The sequence below is a fragment of the Bufo gargarizans genome, chromosome 2 (genome assembly GCF_014858855.1).
Source record: "Bufo gargarizans isolate SCDJY-AF-19 chromosome 2, ASM1485885v1, whole genome shotgun sequence".
Classification (NCBI taxonomy): domain Eukaryota; kingdom Metazoa; phylum Chordata; class Amphibia; order Anura; family Bufonidae; genus Bufo; species Bufo gargarizans.
In genome coordinates, this window is record NC_058081.1 from 702,307,470 (window position 1) to 702,331,346 (window position 23,877).

At 44.3% G+C, this 23,877-nt stretch overlaps 1 protein-coding gene across 1 annotated transcript; it reads right to left on the minus strand.

Annotated features, from left to right (window-relative positions):
• Nucleotides 1-1,520: 1,520 nt before the first annotated feature.
• On the minus strand, nucleotides 1,521-23,877 carry FAM131C (family with sequence similarity 131 member C). The gene is made up of 6 exons (XM_044278594.1): nucleotides 23,258-23,877; nucleotides 6,957-7,132; nucleotides 6,768-6,861; nucleotides 5,037-5,219; nucleotides 4,471-4,581; nucleotides 1,521-2,281 (listed from the first exon to the last, which is right to left on the minus strand). The coding sequence occupies exons 1-6, from the start codon at nucleotides 23,277-23,279 to the stop codon at nucleotides 1,926-1,928; spliced, it is 942 nt and encodes a 313-aa protein (XP_044134529.1). The 5' UTR covers nucleotides 23,280-23,877; the 3' UTR covers nucleotides 1,521-1,925.

The following is a 23,877-nucleotide window of genomic DNA, read 5'->3' on the forward strand; positions in this document are numbered from 1 at the left end:
TCCTCACGGCAAGTCAATTTCCACACGAAAAAAAAATTGCAAAGTGTACGCGACATTCGTCTAATCTCATACACTTTGCTGGTGCCGTGGTTGATCCACATGAGAATCAGCTCTGACAAACCGCGCATAATACACAACGTGGGGCAGGGAGCCTCAGTTCTTCATTGTGTTCAACATATCTGCTTACTGTTAGTGAATGGGAACATTAATTGTTTATATCCTGATTTTATATCCTTTTTACCATATTAACTATATAAGCTGAAAACTAGTATTGGACTAGCATACCTCCCAACCATCTCAGATCCAGGGGGACAGTCCTAGATTTTGTCTGTCCCACAGTCCAGGGAGGGCTGAGACATGTCCCAGTTTAAACTGCATCTGCGTCCTCCGTGGAATGCAATGGTTAAGCAGGAGCCATCAGCTAACTCATCCACCATTCCCTGTCCTGTGCTCTGCCCAGCAGCAGTCACGGTGCAGTGACATCATCACACCTGCTGAACTGTGCAAAAGAGAGATCAGGATCATTCCCAGGCCTGTGCTCTCTCCTGCTCAGCCCAGCTTGATGACGTTGCTGCACCGTGCCTGCTGCTGGGGAGAGCATGATGTGCCCGAGTATTAGGGGACTAGGGCTAGGTGAGAATTCATTTTTTATTTTATTAAGGCTACATGCACACGACTGTTGTGTGCTTTGCGGTCCGCAAAACACAGACAGCCATTAATATAAGTGCCTATTTTTGCCTTCAAAACGGACAAGAATAGGACAGGTTATATTTTTTTTGCAGACCACGGAACGGAGCAAAGGATGCGGACATCACACGGAGTGCTGTCCACATCTTTTGCGGCCCCATTGAAATGAACAGGTCCGCATCCGAGCCGCAAAAACTGTGGCTCCGATGCGTACCAGAACAACGTTCGTGTGCATGAGGCCTAACACTAAGCAGGAACATTATTGTAAGGGGGGCATTCTACTGTCTGGGGCATTAAGGGGGTTAAAAAGTGTGTGGGGACCCTAGGAGGCATAACTACTGTGTGGGGACTCTAAGGGGCATAAATGCTGTGTGGAGGCACTAAGGGGGCATAACTATTGTGAGGGGGCTCTAAGGGGGCATAACGGCTGCTGGAGTCACTAATAGGGCATAACTACCATGTGGGTGAATTTAGGGGGCTCTAAGGGAGCATAACTGTGGCGGTGCCAACAGGGCATTCTTACTGTGTGGGGCACAAAGGGGACTGGGCAGTGTATCCAGATGGCACAATCTATTGGGACTGGAGATTTGTGCTGCTACTGTTGCGTTTGGCTCACAGGGGACTGTCTAGAATGATACACTGTGCCAAACCCTCAGATGAGTTTTAGGTCTCTGCATATAGAGAACCAATGTTTCCATTCACTGACAGGAGTTGGAGCTCCAGCACTTTCATTCTGCAGTGATGGCGCTTTATGTACTGAGGACTGGAGGACTATGGCGCAGTCTATAGGTGCAGGGGTCCTGTGATCATCGTGTATATTAGTGCATCAGATGTAACAGAAAAGGCCAATATATTCACAGGACACACATGACAGAAACGGACGACACACAGCGCCGGCACCCGGTGACCAACGTGGAACCACGAGACACGTTCCTGTGAAATAAGGCTCGAGGCCGGACCCTGGAAGAGCTCCAGACCCCTCATATTGACAAAGATATTGCTGATAGAAGAGTTCTAGACCAGGTTCTGCTCCATGGACTGCTCCTCAACTGACCAGCTATGTCCACCTTCTTCTATGTCCACCTCTAACCTAGAGATCCCAGGGGTCACAGATCCTGGGCTTTGTGGATTACCCCCGGGATCCATAGACAAAGTCTCCTCTGAAATCAGGGGAGTCCACACACTGACACTGCCCAGTCCACTGTGGTAGAGTAGTCGCTGACCAGTGAGGCTCCAGTTCAGTTGTAGAATACCTCATCCTCCGATAGCGAGCTGCTGTCCACATAGTGGAGAGAACTGTTGAGTCGGGGTTTGCAGGTTTCAGGGGCGTTCTCACCCTCTGCCGGCACCGCCGCTTTGGAGTTGTCAGAGCTGCTGCTTCTGCCGCCGTTGAGTAAGGGGCTGGGGAATATGGACTGGTGAGATCGGGGCTCGCTCACGTCCCATCTCTCCACGGGCAGAACTTGTTGGGAAGCTGCAGCCAAGGACATGGCGGAAGAATAGGACAGGCCGGGGAGGCTGCCCCCCAGGTCGGAGCCGCAGGTCCCCTGCGCGTAGCTCAGCAGCCGACTCTGCAGGTAGAGACTTTCCAGATCTGTGAGAAAAAGAGAGGGGGCGCTGATGAAAGCAGTACTAAGAGCCAGGGGAAAGCCACAAGGGGGCGCCGCGGGCAGCAAACACCACCACTCTCATCATTACAGCCGCTACTTCACAAAGCCTCTACTTGTACAGACAATCACCCCCAGAGCTGCAGCTGCAATTCATCTGTTATGTCATGTCCAATACTCCAGCCACACCAAGAGCTGCATCTACAATTCCACTGTTATGACACGTCTTATATTATAGTCATACCCAGAGCTGCATCCACAATTATAATATCACTTTATATCTTATATTCCAGTTACCCCCGGAGCTGTTATATCATTTCTGCTGTTATATCATGTCCTATACTCCATTCATACCCTGAGCAGCATTCACAATTCTGTTGTTACATCATATACTATACTCCAGCCACACCCAGAGCTGCATCTTCAATCCTACCGTTATATCATATCTTAGATTCCATCATACCCAGGGATGCATCCACACTTCTGCTCTTACATTATATCTTATATTCCAGTTACCCCCAGAGCTGCATCCACACTTCTGCTCTCACATCATATCTTATATTTCAGTTACCCCCAGAGCTGCATCCACACTTCTGCTCTCACATCATATACTATATTCCAGTTACCCCCAGAGCTGCATCCACATATCAGCTCTTACATCATATCTTATATTCCAGTTACCCCCAGAGCTGCATCCACACTTCTGCTCTCACATCATAACCTATATTCCAGTTGCCCCAAGAACTGCAGTTACAATTGTTCTGTTGCATCATGCCATATACTCTAGTCTCACCAAAGCTGCATCCATAGTTCTACTGCCACATAACATTTAAAAATCCACTCACACACATAGCTGCATCTATAATTCTACCATTGCATCATCTCTAATATTCTAGTCATACCCTGAGCTGCAACCACAACATCATATCCTACACTCCAATCACACCCAAAGCTGCAGCTGCAATTCTGCTGTCATATCACATCATCATATACTCCAGTTACACCGGAGCTGCATCCACAATTCTACTGCTACGTCTTGCCTTATATTTCAGTTATACCTGAAGCTACATCTACAGTTCTGCTGTTATATAAATGCCCTATACTCCACTCACATTCAGAGCTGCATCCTCAGCTTTGGTGCTACATCGCAGCTTAAACTCCAGTCACTGCCAGAGCTGCATCCACAATTTTGCAGGTTGCAGACTATTATTGTATGGTGTACGTCCCACACGTCCCGCATTGCAGTCCTCGGCAGTCAGTGTTGAGAAGCGAGGTCCTGTAGCCTGAGAACTTACAGAAAGCCAGCAGAATACTGATTGCAGCTCTGGAGTGACTGAGGGAGTCTCATCACTTCTCAGTCCCACAGATCACATGTCTTTACATGAATGCGGTGGACCATTCCCTCCAATCTAAACCAGTGCTGGTCGGCGGTGGAGCAGGGGTTAAGGGAGTTGGGGGGTTCATGAGACCCCTTAGTGAGCAACTGGAGAGGGGGGGGGGGTGTCCCAGATTGTTGAAGTGACCCAGATAACGTAGCCAGTGCTTGGCGTCACGCATGAACTGGGTCGTTTCCATTAATCAACGCTGCAGACCCAGAAATAGAAGCCACTCAGCCGGCTGGAGGCAGCGAGATCGGGGCCCTGGGGAGATCCGCGCAGCAGATGGGGCCCCGTGCATTAACCTCTGCACTAGAAGACATCCCAGTGTATAACCTGACGAGGGCGAGGGGACACGACAAGACCAGACAGTCACCGACATATCACCCTCTCCATGAATTTTGACATTTTCCAGACAATGCTTGCTGTCAGTGAATAGTACCATGTCCTGCCTACACTGCTGCTATCGTTGTTGCAATGTATCAGTGCAGCCCGGAGTCTAGAAGAGGAGAGAGATTTGGGGCAGAGAAGATCAGCAAGTTCTGGTGTGGTGAAACTACAACTCCCCTTTGTTTGGCTGTAGAAGCACATGGAGCATGCTGGGAGTTGTAGTCACGTAACAGATGTTGTGGCGGAGTTTGCTGACCCCTGGGGAAGGAATATTGTGCGGCATTCAGGACTTCCTTTCTAGCTGTCCACACCATCGATAGCCGTCGGCCTAACCTTCTGGTTACTGTCCCTGAATGTGTACAGGGCCCTATATAGGAGGCAGTGGTCTCTGGCTTCTCTTATGGGATTACCTTGAAGCTGTCGGACGTCTTGGGAGCCGAGCCCATAATGCATCTCTTCGTCATCCAAAGAGGACCATGTGCTGAGAGTGGCTTCAGTGATGGCGAACTGTTCGGCAACCCCTGAGGAGCAGACAACATGGAGGGTCAGAGAAGCGGCATCAGACCCCCCCCGCCCCACCCCCAGCCTAAATCCAGACTACGACCTCTAATAATGGCTCCCGTGATGTAGACAAACTAACACTTAAAGGGATGGAGATTCTTTGGTCTTCCTCATCTTATGCACACAGCCATAGTTTTGGTCCACATTTTTTGCGGATCAGATGCGGACCCATTCATCTCAATGGGGCCACCTGTGCGCATCTGTAAGTCCATTCCATGGCCCCGCAAAAAAATAGAACATGTCCTATTCTTGTCTGTTTTGAGGACAATGTTAGGACATTTCTGTAGGAGTTTAAAAAAATATATAAAAAAATGGCGGCATGCACTCGGCCGGTATTAGTGATTTGCGGATCCGAAAAACGGAAAGAGACCTAACCAAAGGTGGACATATACCTTAGTCAGGTGTTATCGCTTACCTGCTGCAAATCGTGCCTCCTTCAGCTCGTCCGTCAGGTCTGAGTAGTGTTCCTCATCGGTCAGGGAGGGGTCCCAGCCGGATTGAGAGGCGCTCCAGCCTTTCCACTCGATCAGATGGGCCACCCGGCCACGGGCCATGGCGGTGGGCTTGGTGATGTGGTCTTTAATGGTTTGCACCAGACCTAGAGATGGAGGCAGAGGAGCTCATGGGGAGCAGTCATGGAAGGTTTTGGACGGAATGTGCACCAGGAGCTGGGGCCCCATCTGACTGCTATGGGCCCCCTCACTGTCGAGTGATGGCCCTTGAGGGTCTTCTCTGGTTGTATACTTCTGGGGGAGGGGGGGATCCATGATATCTGCACTGTGACTGGAGTCTACCTGGAATTGTCCTGGTGAATGTTCTCAGAAGAGTCAGATCCATGAGGTTTCCACAGTAACGCTCATCTCGCTAATCTCAAGATCACAGTAATTACTGCCGGAGAACCTGAACCACCGCACACCGCACCACGACCGGAGCAGATGGGGTCACTGCAGCGGAGTGACGGTGGGGGTGGGGGCATGTCACACAAGCAAAGGAAATGAGGGGGCCCTGGGCAACACGTAAACAGGGTTAAAAGCCGCCTGTGAGCGCACTGCTTGCTATTTATGCAATACCGCCATATAGTGTTAACGTAACACTGCCAGACATAGCCCACATAATAATGCCTCTATATAATAACCAAATCATACTGCTAGACACAGCCCATATGCTATAATACCTACATATATTTCCAAAATAATACTACCATAGACAAGAAAATATAACCGCTATATAATGACCAAATATTTCTTCTAGGCACAGCCCACGTAATACTGCCATGTAATAAACAAATAATACTGCCAGACACAGCTCACATAATACTGCCATATGACAACCAAATAATACTGCCAGACACAGCCCACATAATACTGCCATATGACAACCAAATAATACTGCCAGACACAGCCCACATAAGTCTGTCATATGGCAACCAAATAATACTGCCAAAAACAGCCCACATAATACTGCTATATGAAAACCAAATAATACTGCCAGATACAGCCCACATAAGACTGTCATATGGCAACCGAATAATACTGCCAAAAACAGCCCACATAATACTGCTAGATGAAAACCAAATAATACTGCCAGACACAGACCTCATAATACTGCCGCAGGACAGCCAAATAATACTGCCCAACACAGCCCACATAATACTACATTATAATAACCAAATAATACTGCCAAACCCAGCCCACATAATACCTACATATATTGCCAAAATACTACTACCATACACAACCAATACTGCTATATAATGACCAAATAATACTGTCACATACAGTCCTCATTATACTGCCTTATAGTGACCAAATAATACTGCCAGGCATAGCCCACATAATACTTCCAAATAATGATCAAATAATACTACCAGACACAACCCACATAAAAGCGCCATATAGTGCCAAAACCATCTGCTGTATCCTAATATTCCCTTAAAGAGCCCACATATTATTGGCAAACAATTTCCCACCAACACCACCATACTCTGCTGAACAATACTGGGCGGTTTTAGTTTTCACAGGGTTCCTGTCTTCGAGGCCCCTTAGAAAACCAGAGTCCTGGGTAATTGCCAATGTTACTACACCCCAGTGATTGTCACCCCTGAAGGTGAAGAAATGACTCCGATAATTCCAGATCTGCTACTTACCAATCAGTGAGGAGGTCGCCAGCTCTGTGATGTCATAGCTCACTGAATTCGCTTTGGATTCGCACATGTAGCCATTGGGTGTCTTAAAACATTTCTGTGGGGACAGATTATGGCGGAGAAAGTGCAAGGTCAAATGGGGATGCTGTTCCTTTAAATAAAGTGAGCCCCAATAAACTTCCAGTGACTCACCTGCCCCAGTACATCATTCTCCTCCTTCTCATCATCATCATCATCATCCTCAGGGCTGTCGGTGGGTGCAGTGCCCTCTGCTGGTGGTGGTATTTCAGCAGATAGTGCTGGGGGGCTGCTCGGCTTTGTGTGGTTGTAGGAGAAGTGAATTTCTTTGTGTCCACTGAAGAAAAACTCTGCAAGAAAGAAAAGATGGAGAATTCTGAAACAAAGGCCCCAAATCCCCAAAAGTAAGGAGTGCACCTCAGAAGTCCACAGCTCACTGCCATTTACCATATTGGTGACCACAAGGTGTCACTTACTGGTCAAACTGGTCGTAATTTGTACATCACACCAGTCAGAAATTAGGTAGACTGTGATGGAGCATTATACACTGCACTATTATATACTGTACTATTATATTATACCATTATTATAGACAGTGCTTGTGTATTATATACTGTACTATTATATACTGTACTATTATATATTATACCATTATTATAGACTGTGCTAGTATATTATATACTGTACTATTATATACTGTACTATTATATATTATACCATTATTATAGACTGTGCTAGTGTATTATATGCTGCACTATTATATACTGTACTATTATATTATACCATTATTATAGACAGTGCTTGTGTATTATATACTGTACTATTATATACTGTACTATTATATATTATACCATTATTATAGACTGTGCTAGTATATTATATACTGTACTATTATATACTGTACTATTATATATTATACCATTATTATAGACTGTGCTAGTGTATTATATGCTGCACTATTATATACTGTACTATTATATTATACCATTATTATAGACTGTGCTAGTATATTATATACTGTACTATTATATTATAAGATTATCATAGACCATACTGGTGTATTATATGCTGTACTATTATATACTGTAATATTAAATAATACCATTTTTATAGACCGTACCATTATTATAGACTATGCTGGTATATTATATGCTGCACTATTATATACTGTACTATTATATTATATCATTATTATAGACTGTGCTGGTATATTATATGCTGCACTACTATATAATGTACTATTATATTATATCATTATTATAGACTGTGCTGGTATATTATATGCTGCACTACTATATAATGTACTATTATATTATATCATTATTATAGACTGTGCTGGTATATTATATGCTGCACTACTATATAATGTACTATTATATTATATCATTATTATAGACTGTGCTGGTATATTATATGCCACCCTATTATATACTGTACATTTATTATACAAACCGGATTCCCAAAAAGTTGGGACACTAAACAAATCGTGAATAAAAACTGAATGCAATGATGTGGAGATGGCAAATGTCAATATTTTATTTGTAATAGAACGTAGATGACAGATCAAACGTTTAAGGCTACTTTCACACTAGCGTTGTTTAAATCCGGCGTTCAATTCCGACACTGGAACTGCCCGCCGGATCCGGAAAAACGTGTGAAAACGGATTACATTTGAATCCTGATCAGGATTTTGATCACAATGTAAAAAAGCATTGGAAAAAACGGATCCGCCATTTATGGACTTTAACTTTTTTTTCACATTTTTCGGATTTAACATGCAAAAGCCGGATCCGGTTTGACTGAACACACGGCGCCGGATCCGGCGTTAATGCAAGTCAATGGGAAAAAGGCCTGATCCGCCGTTCAGTCAAAGTGTTCAGGATTTTTGGCCGGAGGTAAAAATACAACATGCTACGGTTTTCTGAAAAGCCTGATCAGTCAAAAAGACTGAACTGAAGACATCCTGATGCATCCTGAGGGACGGACTCTCCATTCAGAATGCATTAGGATAAGGCCTCATGCACACGACCGTTGTGTGCATCCGTGGCCATTGTGCCGTTTTCCGTTTTTTTTCGCGGACCCATTGACTTTCAAAATCGGAAAATGCACCGTTTGGCAGCCGCATCCGTGATCCGTGTTTCCTGGCCGTGAAAAAAATAGGACCTGTCCTATTTTTTTCACGGCCAACGGTTCACGAACCCATTCAAGTCAATGGGTCCGTGAAAAATCACGGATGCACACAAGATTGTCATCCGCGTCCGTGATCCGTGTCCGTTTTTTCCTATCATTTCAATGGCAAACTTGACTTAGATTTTTTTTTTCATTTTTCATGTCCGTGGATCCTCCAAAAATCAAGGAAGACCCACGGACGAAAAAACGGTCACGGATCACGGACCTACGGACCCCGTTTTTGCGGACCTTAAAAAAAAAACGGTCGTGTGCATGAGGCCTAAGGCTACTTTCACACTTGCGTTCGGGTGTCCGCTTGTGAGTTCCGTTTGAAGGGGCTCACAAGTGGCCCCGAACGCTTCCGTCCAGCCCTAATGCATTCTGAGTGGACGCGGATCCGCTCAGAATGCATCAGTCTGGCAGCGTTCAGCCTCCGCTCCGCTCAGCAGGCGGACACCTGAACACTGCTTGCAGCGTTCGGGTGTCCGTCTGGCCGTGCGGAGGCGTGCGGATCCGTCCAGACTTACAATTTAAGTCAATGGGGACGGATCCGTTTGAAGATGACACTATATGGCTCAATTTTCAAACGGATCCGTCCCCCATTGACTTTACATTGAAAGTCTGAACGGATCCGTCCGAGGCTATTTTCACACTTAGAAATTTTTTAACAATATAATGCAGACGGATCCGTTCTGAACGCAAGTGTGAAAGTAGCCTTAGACTGATCAGTTCTTTTCCGAATTTGAGCCCCTAGGACGGAACTCAGGGCCGGAAAAGAAAAACGCTAGTGTGAAAGTAGCCTAATCCGAGTAAATGTATCATTTTAAAGGGAAAATATGTTGATTCAGATTTTCACGGTGTCAACAAATCCCCAAAAAGTTGGGACAAGTAGCAATAAGAGGCGGGAAAAAGTAAATTTGAGCATAACAAAGAGCTGGAAAACCAATTAAAGGGGTTGTCCGGGTTCAGAGCTGAACCCGGACATACCCTTATTTTCACCCCGGCAGCCCTCCTGAGCCTGGCATCGGAGCATCTCATGCTCCGATGCGCTCCCGTGCCCTGCGCTAGATCGCGCAGAGCACGGGCTCTTGTGTTTTCAATAACACACTGCCGGGCGGTAACTTCCGCCCAGCAGTGTGTTCGGTGACGTCACCGGCTCTGAGGGGCGGGCTTTAGCTCTGCCCTAGCCGTTTTACTGGCTAGGGCAGAGCCAAATCCCGCCCATCAGTGCCGGTGACGTCACCGGGCTGCCTGTCAGCCCCATGGAGAGCCCGGTACGTCACCGGAACTCAGAAAAATGCCTTTGCCCTGCGCGATTTAGCGCAGGGCAAAGGAGAGCATCGGAGCATGAACTGCTCCGATGCTCATGTCAGGGGGGCTGCCGGGGTGAAAATGGAGGGATGTCCGGGTTCAGCTCTGAACCTGGACAACCCCTTTAACACTAATTAGGTCAATTGGCAACATGATTGGGTATAAAAAGAGCTTCTCGGAGTGGCAGTGTCTCTCAGAAGCCAAGATGGGTAGAGGATCACCAATTCCCACTATGTTGCGCAGAAAGATAGTGGAGCAATATCAGAAAGGTGTTACCCTGCGAAAAATTGCAAAGACTTTGCATCTATCATCATCAACTGTGCATAACATCATCCGAAGCTTCAGAGAATCTGGAACAATCTCTGTGCGTAAGGGTCAAGGCCGTAAAACCATACTGGATGCCCGTGATCTCCGGGCCCTTAGACGACACTGCACCACAAACAGGAATGCTACTGTAAAGGAAATCACAGAATGGGCTCAGGAATACTTCCAGAAACCATTGTCAGTGAACACAATCCACCGTGCCATCCGCCGTTGCCAGCTGAAACTCTACAGTGCAAAGAAGAAGCCATTTCTAAGCAAGATCCACAAGCTCAGGCGTTTTCACTGGGCCAGGGATCATTTAAAATGGAGTGTGGCAAAATGGTAGACTGTTCTGTGGTCAGACGAGTCACGATTCGAAGTTCTTTTTGGAAATCTGGGACGCCATGTCATCCGGACCAAAGAGGACAAGGACAACCCAAGTTGTTATCAACGCTCAGTTCAGAAGCCTGCATCTCTGATGGTATGGGGTTGCATGAGTGCGTGTGGCATGGGCAGCTTGCATGTCTGGAAAGGCACCATCAATGCAGAAAAATATATTCAGGTTCTAGAACAACATCTGCTCCCATCCAGACGTCATCTCTTTCAGGGAAGACCCTGCATTTTACAACAAGATAATGCCAGACCACATTCTGCATCAATCACAACATCATGGCTGCGTAGGAGAAGGATCCGGGTACTGAAATGGCCAGTCTGCAGTCCAGACCTTTCACCTATAGAGAACATTTGGCGCATCATAAAGAGGAAGGCGCAACAAAGAAGGCCCAAGACGATGGAACAGTTAGAGGCCTGTATCAGACAAGAATGGGAGAGCATTCCTATTTCTAAACTTGAGAAACTGGTCTCCTCGGTCCCCAGACGTCTGTTGAGTGTTGTAAGAAGAAGGGGAGATGCCACACAGTGGTGAAAATGGCCTTGTCCCAACTTTTTGGGGATTTGTTGACACCATGAAATTCTGATTCAACATATTTTTCCCTTAAAATTGTACATTTTCTCAGTTTAAACTTTTGTTCCGTGATTTATGTTCTATTCTGAATAAAATATTAGAAGTTGGCACCTCCACATCATTGCAATCAGTTTTTAGTCACGATTTGTATAGTGTCCCAACTTTTTTGGAATCCGGTTTGTATCATGTATGGTAAAATATTTTTTTGAAAGGTTTTTATTGCAACACCTAAACCTAAAGGGCAAATTAGGAGCTTTGAATATTACTTGACCACTATAATTTTTCAATAGCGGAGCACTGTATATACTGTACATATATGTTCTGTACAGTTATTAGATGACGTTATATTGTGTTATGATCTTTGATTCAGGATCCGGGCAGCAGACTATTATATGTGTTATAATGTACAGCTCTCCGTTATATGGTATTCTCTATATCAGGATGTCCACATGATTTCAGCAGACTCTCGCAGGTTACTTTTGCTCCTGAGCCCAGTACATGGAGGAGACGTCAGGGATGGAGACCGGGGGTTTCCATGACAACAAAGACACGCACGATGCAGAAAAACACATCAACTACACAAACAACCTCACATGACGAGACCCCCGCACACGTCACCAGGGGGACATCCACTGCATGCACTCATCCTGAAATAACCCCCACCGTACATCATACTCCATACATGATATATTACACCGTACATCATACTCCATACATGATATATTACACCGTCCATCATACTCCATACATGATATATTACACCGTCCATCATACTCCATACATGATATATTACACCGTCCATCATACTCCATACATGATATATTACACCGTACATCATACTCCATACATGATATATTACACCGTACATCATACTCCATACATGATATATTACACCGTACATCATACTCCATACATGATATATTACACCGTACATCATACTCCATACATGATATATTACACCGTACATCATATTCCATACATGATATATTACACCGTACATCATGCTCCATACATGATATATTACACCGTACATCATACTCCATACATGATATATTACACCGTACATCATATTCCATACATGATATATTACACCGTACATCATACTCTATACATGATATATTACACCGTCCATCATGCTCCATACATGATATATTACACCGTACAGCATACTCCATACATGATATATTACACCGTACATCATACTCTATACATGATATATTACACCATACATCATACTCCATACATGATATATTACACCATACATCATACTCCATACATGATATATTACACCGTACATCATATTCCATACATGATATATTACACCGTACATCATATTCCATACATGATATATTACACCGTACATCATGCTCCATACATGATATATTACACCGTACATTATACTCCATACATGATATATTACACCATACATCATACTCCATACATGATATAATACACCGTACATCATACTCCATACATGATATATTACACCATACATCATACTCCATACATGATATATTACACCGTACATCATACTCCATACATGATATATTACACCGTACATCATACTCCATACATGATATATTACACCGTACATCATACTCCATACATGATATATTACACCGTACATCATACTCCATACATGATATATTACACCGTACATCATACTCCATACATGATATATTACACTGTACATCATACTCCATACATGATATATAACACTGTACATCATACTCCATACATGATATATTACACCGTACATTATACACCATCCTGTACATTATATATCACACCGTACATTATACACTATACTGTACATTGTATTCTACATAACTCTGTACTGTACACTATACAACATGCCATACATTATAAACCACATATTATACACTACACTGTTTATTATATACCACACCATACATGATATATTACAGCATACTGCATAAACCACAATATATATTATACTCTATCAGGTGCAATATATATCACCCTGTATATTATATATTACACCAATTATTATAGATCATACTTTATGTTATATACTATACTTCATACACCACACTGTACATTATGTTGCACAATACCTTATACACCAGACTGTACTTTATAGCCTACACACCATACATTATACAACATGCCATACAGCACACAGTATATTATACATGTCATACATTATATACCACACCGTACATACTGTACATGATACTCTACACCACTCTGTTCTATACATTATACACCACATAATACGTTATATAGCACACTGTACTTTATACCCTATACAATACATTTGACAACATGCCATACAACATACACCACACTACATTATACATTACTCCATACATTACACACTATACTTTATTTTATACCCTACACCTACACCACTTTGTACTATACATTATACAACATGCCATACATTATACACACCATACATTAAACAGCACTGTACATTATACAACATGTTATTCATTATACAGCACACTGCACATTATACATGTCATCCACCGTACAGCACACTGTACATTATACAATATATAGCATACATTATTCAGCACACTGTACATTATACAATATATAGCATACATTATTCAGCACACTGTACATTATACAATATATAGCATATATTATTCAGCACACTGTACATTATACATGTCATCCACCATACAGCAGACTGTACATTATACAATATATAGCATACATTATACAGCACACTGTACATTATACATGTCATCCACCATACAGCAGACTGTACATTATACAATATATAGCATACATTATACAGCACACTGTACATTATAAAAGTCATCCATTATACATCACACTGTACATTATGCAAAATATCAAACATCATACAGCACAATGTACTGATTGGAGGGTTGCTTAGTCGCACACTGCTTACTATGTTGTTTAGATTTCTAGGAGTCGGGTTCCCACCCCATCAAATAATATATAGAAAAACTCCAGAAATATCCCGATTCGTCGTTTCTTATTGAATCTGCAGCTGAATCTAGTTACGTTTCTGCCCGATTTGGCATTTATCAAACTGGTGCCGCTGTTAGAGAGAATGGAAGATGATCATCGCTCAAGAAGACAGGCGTGCGTCCGCACTGCGATGTGAATGCGCCCCCTGCGCCCAATATTCATTAAGAAACAGCACACTGTACATTATACATGTCATCCACCATACAGCACACCCTACATTATACATGTCATCCATCATACAGCACCCTGTACATTATACATGTCATCCATCAATCATACAGCACACTGTACACTATACATGTCAACCATCATACAGCACACTGTACACTATACATGTCACCCATCATACAACACACTGTACACTATACATGCCATCCATCATACAGCACACTGTACATTATACATGCCATCCATCATACAGCACACCGTACATTATACATGTCATCCATCATACAGCACACCGTACATTATACATGCCATCCATCATACAGCACACTGTACATTATACATGTCATCCATCATACAGCACACCGTACATTATACATGCCATCCATCATACAGCACACTGTACATTATACATGCCATCCATCATACAGCACATCATACATTATACATGCCATCCATCATACAGCACACTGTACATTATACATGCCATCCATCATACAGCACACTGTACATTATACATGTCATCCATCATACAGCACACCGTACATTATACATGCCATCCATCATACAGCACACTGTACATTATACATGCCATCCATCATACAGCACATCGTACATTATACATGCCATCCATCATACAGCACACTGTACATTATACCTGTCACCCATCATACAGCACACTGTACACTATACATGTCACCCATCATACAGCACACTGTACACTATACATGTCACCCATCATACAACACACTGTACACTATACATGCCATCCATCATACAGCACACTGTACATTATACATGCCATCCATCATACAGCACACCGTACATTATACATGTCATCCATCATACAGCACACCGTACATTATACATACCATCCATCATACAGCACACTGTACATTATACATGTCATCCATCATACAGCACACCGTACATTATACATGCCATCCATCATACAGCACACTGTACATTATACATGCCATCCATCATACAGCACACTGTACATTATACATGTCATCCATCATACAGCACACTGTACATTATACATGTCATCTATCATACAGCACACCGTACATTATACATGCCATCCATCATACAGCACACTGTACATTATACATGCCATCCATCATACTGCACACTGTACATTATACATGTCATCCATCATACAGCACACTGTACATTATACATATCATCCATCATACAGCACACTGTACATTATACATGTCATCCATCATACAGCACACTGTACATTATACGTGCCATCCATCATACTGCACACTGTACATTATACATGTCATCCAGCATATCGTACATTATACATGTCATCCATCATATAGCACACTGTCCCAGGGGCGTTGCTAGGGACTCAAAAGATCTGGGGCCCAAGCCCCAATGCATATGGCCCATTTTCCAGTACTTGCTATACAGCAGCACTTCCCTCTCACATCCAGGGCCTCCAGGTGACGTCTCCTCTCATGTAGATCTTCTCCATTCAGTCCGGACACTTCTCTCAGCCGCCTCGTCTCTGCAGAGTGTGACACACAGACATCTTAGCTTCCTCACTTTTCTGTACCCCCAAATAGTTTCCTGAAGAAAAATGAGTGCCCCCCATAGTAACAGTACTCCTCATAGTCCCACCAATAGTAATTCCCTTCTAGAATACCCTCACTAGTAATACTGCCCCCTACAGTGCCCCCCAACAGTGATAGTGCTCCCCAAGAGTGCACCCATTAGTAGAAGAGCCCTCCAGTATTAATAATACCCTCACAGAGCCCCCAGTAGTAATAAGGCCCCCTATTGTTCCCCCAGTGGTAATAAAGCTCTCTGCAAACCCCCTCAGTAGTAATAAGGCCCCCATAGTGCTCTTAGTAGAAATAATGCGGATCTATAAGTCCCTCCTATAGAGCCCCCAGTAGTAATAAGAACGCCTAATGCCACCTGGATTTAAAATGCCCCCACAGTGCCCCCAGTATTTATAATGCCCCCTACTGTTATAATGCTCGCCCTGAAGTGCCCCAGTATTTATATTCCTCAGTTTAGAGTCCTCAGAAATTATAATTCCTCACCCCTCCACCATACAGTTCCATGTAAATAACATTATTTCCCTCCCTCCGCCATAGAGTCCCTCTCCCTTCACTTACCTCTCCTCATGTAGCAGACCTCACCACAGCTTCTTCCCAGGACTTCTCTTCACTGCTGAGCCTCCTCTCCTGCACTGGTCACATGATGGTGACATCATCGCAGGTCCTTTTCAGCTACTGCATTAAGAACTAATCACATGACCTCTGAGGTCATCACAGGTCCTTCAGCTCTTGAAGGGCCTTAGATTCAATTTTATTGCCATCCTGAGGACGGCAATACAGTTATATCTAACAGGCAGGTAGGACATTCGTGGCCTGGGACATAACATCAGGGGCCCAGGCCCCGAATGTTTTAACCTAGCAACGCCCCTGCACGGTACACTATATCATACATTACGCCCCACACAGCATATTATTCACTATACCATGCGGTACACTATACACTATGCCTAACATTATAAAACTCCACACAATGCGTTGTACACCACACATTATATACCGCTCTGTACATTATAAATGTCTACATCACATGTCACTATTACAAAATAAAAATCAGTGGTGAAACATTTCAGTTGCTTGGATATCATTGCTCTTTTTGATGTAATTGTTATTAAATGTAAGTTATTGGATTTGAGTCATACAACTAATGGACTCTGTGGTAGGCTCGTCACTGATAGGTTTGTTCTGTTTCGCAAACCAAACACAAACCCGCAGCTTGCATCGGTTTTGTGTGTGGCGCCAAAATGCACAAAACGGAATGGATGCAATCTGATGACTTTTCTCCCCATTGACAATGAAAAGGGACAAAACTGAACTGTTTAATTCCGGAATTGAAAATGCAGAATAACCTAACCCGGGATCTGTGGCTTAGTATCCCCGTATCAGCATCTTCAATTTGTCATTCGTACAGTCAGGCAGAGTCTCTTGTACTAGTCAGAGTCTCTTTATCTAGGAGCTCTAACTGCTCTCTTTATATACAGTTTCTTACTGAACTAGTACCTTCTGATGGGAGGGGTGGAGTGGAGAAGCACAGCCAAAACAAAAACAATGTTGCAATTTCAGTCCGTCATAGAGTATCAATACAAGTCTATGGGAATGACTGAGCGTTTTTTCTTCACAAAAACAAGTCTTCAGACATAAACAAAAGAGCAAAGGCAGTCAAAAGGTCCATGTCTCTGTTTCCTTCCAAAACTATGCAGAGTCATTTATAGAAACTCTGGAAGATTTCTAACTTGACAGTGAATAGATAGACTTCTCAGTATTAGCTGGATGCATTAACCCTTTCCATGGCACAGTGCAAATGAACAGGATATAGTACAATAAACATACAGTATAAAATACAGTTGAAGAATATAAAACAGTATAAGTGTAAACAGCTGCATAAATCATAGTGCAGGTTAACCCTTCATAGTGCAATAAAGTAGGGAGTTGATGGCTTTGTGTAGTAGCAATAGGGGCTAATGTCCACAAACATCCATACTCCATAATCCATACTACAAGCTGGGCTGCCAGAAGATGGACCTGAGACCGACCCTTGGTTAGTCAGTCTAGCTCTGCCCGAGGAACAGTGAAGAGCTACACAAGCAAGCTCCTCAGAGCTGGGCCCGAGCTCGGAGAACCTTCATCTCTGAGACTTATACAGCCAAGGAAGCTACTTTATTATCAAAAGCGCTACAGAGAGAATTAAAGTAGAAGACCCAGAATCTACAAGGCCGTGCATTTGGAGTCAGTCAGTAAGGCATTATGCACATTTATGGAAAGAGAACTTACTGCTGTGAGAGGGAACATTGCTAATGCACCCTTCCACATTTGGAGACATTTGTATCTCATATCTGTACCTGAGGGCTCAGGAATTTGCAGATCATTGATACTAACTGACCCGGAGACTTGACCATTTGCCAGCCAAGACACCCGCTGTCCTGCCCAGACCAACACCTAACATCAAGGGCACGTCCCCAACTATCACCAGGCAGAAGCCCCAACATCAGGGCGTGACCAGTTAGAAGAAAGGGTGTGTCCTCCAGTCACTGCACAGCCCCAGGGAATGACAGGAGAGACTGCCACCCTGAACTATGATTACTATTACCACCCTAAGGGCTACAACTACCACTCCCATCCTCCTCTCCTCTGGGTCACCACATCTGTATACTGAGAAGTGATGCCATAAGCCAATTCATTGTATGCTGCTGCAAAGAGAAGCCCAGGAGCTACATTCGGACACGGATCAATGTCGCCATGGGAACAGCATTATTGAGGCTGTGACCATGGGAACAATGTTATTGAAGTTATTACAGGTCTGTCACAGGCAGAGCATTCCACAAACTACAGGGGTGCAGCTACGAATTTTAATCCAGCCACCGAGAACATGACAGCCTTACCCGAGACATCTGGAAAACTGAGCCACGCCAGTGTATCCAATCCTATCATGTGTGATACTGTCTGCTGAGATGCTGTATCCAATCCCATCATGGTGATACTGTCTACTGAGATGCTGTATCCAATCCCATCACGTGTGATACTGTCTGCTGAGCCGCTGTATCCAATCCTATCATGTGTGATACTGTCTGCTTAGATGCTGTATCCAATCCCATCATAGTGATACTGTCTACTGAGATGCTGTATCCAATCCCATCACGTGTGATACTGTCTGCTGAGCCGCTGTATCCAATCCTATCATGTATGATACTGTCTGCTGAGATACTGTATCCCATCTTATCCTGCATGATTCTGTCTGCTAAGCAACTGCATCCAGCCCTGTTATGTGTTATACTGTCTACTGTATCTAATCCAATCATGTGTGATACTATCTGCTGAGCTGCTGTATCTAATCGTGTCTGCCGAGATGCTGTGTCCAATCCTATCATGTGTGATACTGTCTGCAGAGCTTCTATATCTAATCCTATCATATGTGATACTGTCTGCTGAGCTTCTATATCTAATCCTATCATATGTGATGCTGTCTGCTGAGCTGCTGTATCCAATCCTATCATGTGTGATACTATCTGCTGAGCTGCTGTATCCAATCCAATCATGTGTGATACTATCTGCTGAGCTGCTGTATCCAATCCTATCATGTGTGATACTATCTGCTGAGCTGCTGTATCTAATCCTATCATGTGTGATACTGTCTGCTGAGCTGCTGTATCCAGATGCATGATACTGTCTGCACCCCAGTTTTATGGTTGTGGCCCTGTGATGGCTACAGGGAAATTTCCCAGTGGGCCGATGCCTAAGAGGGCCACCCAAGCCCTCCTCACGGCCGCCACCCAGGTACATAATGATCGGATTCTCTCCTACTCACCTGGCCAGTAGCCCTCCTGAATTCAACTGTATCGACATCCTCAGGACAGTGATACAGTTGAATACTGTAGGACAGGTAGCAGTATTTTGTGCTGCACTGTGGTATTTGGTTCAGCAGGGGAGGTATATTGCTCTGCCCCGTGGTATTGTTGGCACTCCTACTTCTGTTGTCGCTGCCTAATTATGTTGCCATCTTTCAGTTTGGACCCGCCTACAACATGGGGCCACTTTTAAGGTTTTTCCAGGACCACTTTTAGTTCCCATCCTCCCCTGGATGGGCGGCATTAGAATTCCTCAGGTGCAGGCCTCTCTGTTATGATGTTAGGTGGTGGCTGCCATTGCCACCATCTTCCTTGGCGTTATTGCTCTTCAGTCACTTTCTTTGGGTTCCTTGCAAGTATGTATCATGCGGAAACCTTAGAGACCCCATTATAGACAATGGGGTCTGTAACGAAACGGAAACACGGGCACAGATGTGAACCCCTTTTATTAAGATAGGGCTACACAGGACCTTGGCCTTACATCACTGTGTGCCGCTGCAGCATCACAACTAGAGAAAGTGAATGGGGTTCTACTACAACCTGCTGCAGCCATGACCCAAGAGTCGCAAAAAATACAAATTAACTTGCAAGTCGCAACATGATCCCATTCCCTTTCACGAGGCTGTGATCTTTGGTCATGCGATGTGCTGTGCGCTCAGAGTTGCTGTGCAGCCCGACCATTTTCCACTCCAATGGGATGGAAAGTGCTTGCAGCTCTGTCCAATCGTCCAGACATCCGTTTTGCGTCTGCTCTCTAGTGTTCGTGGAGACAGATTCATTCCAAAGCAATTATCATCTTCTGCGCTCACTCGCTGTTTATCATCATCGGCAAAACAGCAGCTGTCACTCAGCGGCCTGGAGCGTGGGAGGCGCTGCAGCTGTCATACAAGCGCACACGAGTGGACACTGACATCTCTTTACATTCCCGTTCCAATCATGACATCCCACAATAATTTCACATAAATAGAAATGATGCAGATGATGTAGTAGATGTCACCTGCAGTCCTATGTAACACCACAGATAACACAGCGATAGCTTTCAGAGTACAGATAATGTCGTAGATGTCACATGCAGTCCTATGTAACACCACAGATTATTATTATTATTTATTATTAAAGTGCCATTCATTCCAAAGGGGTAAACATCCATAATACAGACAATTGCACTAAGCATAAACAAGACGAGTTACAGAAGGAGAGAGGGCCCTGCCCGTGAGGGCTTACAATCTACATGGTATGGGAGAAGGATACAGTAGGTGCGGGTGAAGCTGGTCGTGGCGGTATAGAGGCAGCAGGGTCACTGGTTGTAGGCTTGTCTGAAGAGCTGGGTTTTCAGGTTTCTTTTGAAGGATTCCACTGTAGGTGAGAGTCTGATATGTTGGGGTAGCGAGTTCCAGAGTGTGGGGGATGCACGAGAGAAATCTTGGAGGCGATTGTGGGAAGAGGTGATAAGAGGAGAGGAGAGAAGGAGGTCTTGTGAGGATCGGAGAGTGCGTGTGGGGATGTATCGGGAAAGTAGCTCAGAGATGTAGGGAGGGGACAGGTTATGGACGGCCTTGCATGTATTTGTTAGTACTTTGAAGTGAATTCTCTGGGCAATGGGGACCCAGTGAAGGGATTGGGCAGAGGGGAGAGGCAGAGGAATAATAAGGTGAGAGGTGGATTAGTCGGGCAGCAGAGTTGAGGATAGATTGGAGGGGTGCAAGAGTGCTAGATGGGAGGCCACAGAGGAGAATGTTGCAGTAGTCGAGGCGGGAGATGAGGGCATGTACAAGCATTTTCACAGATAAAACAGTGATTACTGTCCGAGTACATATAATGTAGTACATGTGACCTGCAGTCCTATGTAACACCACAGATAACACAGTGATAACTCCCAGAGTACATATCATGTAGTAGATGTCACCTGCAGCCCTATGTAACACCATAGATAACACAGTGATAACTCCCAGAGTACATATAATGTAGTAGATGTGACCTTCAGTCCTGTGTAACCCCACACAGATAACACAATGAGAACTACCAGAGTACAGATAATGTAGTAGCTGTCACCTGCAGTCCTATGTAACACCACAGAGTACATATAATGTAGTAGATGTGACCTTCAGTCCTGTGTAACCCCACACAGATAACACAATGAGAACTACCAGAGTACAGATAATGTAGTATATGTCACCTGCAGTCCTATGTAACACCATAGATAACTCAGTGATAACTCTGAGTACATATAATGTAGATGTCACCTGCAGTCCTATGTAACACCATACATAATTCAGTGATAACTCTGAGTACAGATAATGTAGATGTCACCTGCAGCCCTATGTAACACCACAGATAAAACAGTGATAACTTTTTGAGTACAGATAATGTAGTAGATGTCCCCTGCAGTCCTATGTAACCCCACAGATAACACAGTGATAACTCCCAGAGTACAGATAATGTAGTAGCTGTCACCTGCAGTCCTATGTAACACCACAGATAACACAGTGAGAACTCCCACAATACAGAAAATGTAGTAGATGTCTCCTGCAGCCCTATGTAAGACCATAGATAACAGTGATAACTCCCAGAGTACAGATAATGCAGTAGATGTGACCTGCAGTCCTGTGTAACCCTATAGATAACACAATGAGAACTCCCAGAGTATAGTAAATGTAGTAGATGTCACATGCAGTCCTATGTAACACCATAGATGACACAGCGATAGCTCTCTGAGTACAGATAATGTAGTAGATAGTACCTGCAGTCCTATGTAACACCACAGATAATACAATGGTATACCTCTGAGTGCAGATAATTTAGTAGATGTCACCTGCAGTCCTATGTAACACTACAGATAACTCAGTGATGACTATGAATACAGATAATGCAGTGAGTGATACCTGCAGTCCTATGTAACTTAGTGTGCTACCACCACTCAGCTCTGCTATATCTGTCAGCAGATATTCGTGTCCTCCATACAACAGGTTGTGTTCTCACTTTCCTGCGTCCCTCAGACAACACGGAGGACTCTGCTCCATCTGTGCTTTCCTTACGCTCCGTCTTCCTCATCCTTGACATCAAGGTTACAGTCACTTTGACTTTCTCTCTCATTCAGCCCCCCCCCCCCAAAGCCGTGAAAGTGTTAACCTTTCCATGACATTGCATTAACCCATTGCTCTCCACACCTACCTTTAGAGATACAGGAGCCCATGATGGTGACTGGCGTGCCATGAAACCCTTGGATGATGAGAGTCAGCTCCGTGGACTCACTTTCCCCACCAAAGATCCAAATCTCATTGTGAATGGAAAAAGAGATCCCAGAGGTTATTGATATCCCGGGCTCTCCTCGCAGCTGGGGATCTGGGAGGTTTCACCTGGTTAATCCAGCGTTGTCTCTGGGTTGGAGTTGGCAGGGGGTCAGTTTGGTGGGGCTGATAGACATGGCAGTGCCAGGGAGAGGGAGCCTCTGTCTGCATACGCCTCTATGTGTACAGATTACACTGGGAATAGCGAGCAAGGAATGAGCGTCACGTTGAGGAGCGCTGTTGCTCGGCTGCAGATTCCGCCCCTCTCTCTCCTCTTTGGGAGGGTTTGTCGTGTAACTGGGGACAGGAAGGATCTGGCTTCATCTTTTATCTGTGGAGGTGACAGTGGCCGATGCTCCTCCAGGGATTAACGCTACGTCGGCCGGAGAGAAGCTTTGTTGTACACGGCAGCAACAGGCGAAAAGCTTCCATTGCTGGTGACACCGGGTCGTCGTGTGGCAAGATACCAGACCTCACCTGATGCCTCCTCCTGTTCTGTAATCA

Excerpts from the sequence above, each read along its gene's own strand:
- FAM131C (XM_044278594.1), bottom strand. The coding sequence starts at position 23,279 with ATGGGCTCCTGTATCTCTAAAG. Across the intron at positions 6,862-6,956 it reads AGAATGATGTACTGGGGCAG|AAATGTTTTAAGACACCCAA; the intron begins GTGAGTCACTGG and ends CTGTCCCCACAG. Across the intron at positions 4,582-5,036 it reads GGAGGCACGATTTGCAGCAG|GGGTTGCCGAACAGTTCGCC; the intron begins GTAAGCGATAAC and ends TCTGCTCCTCAG.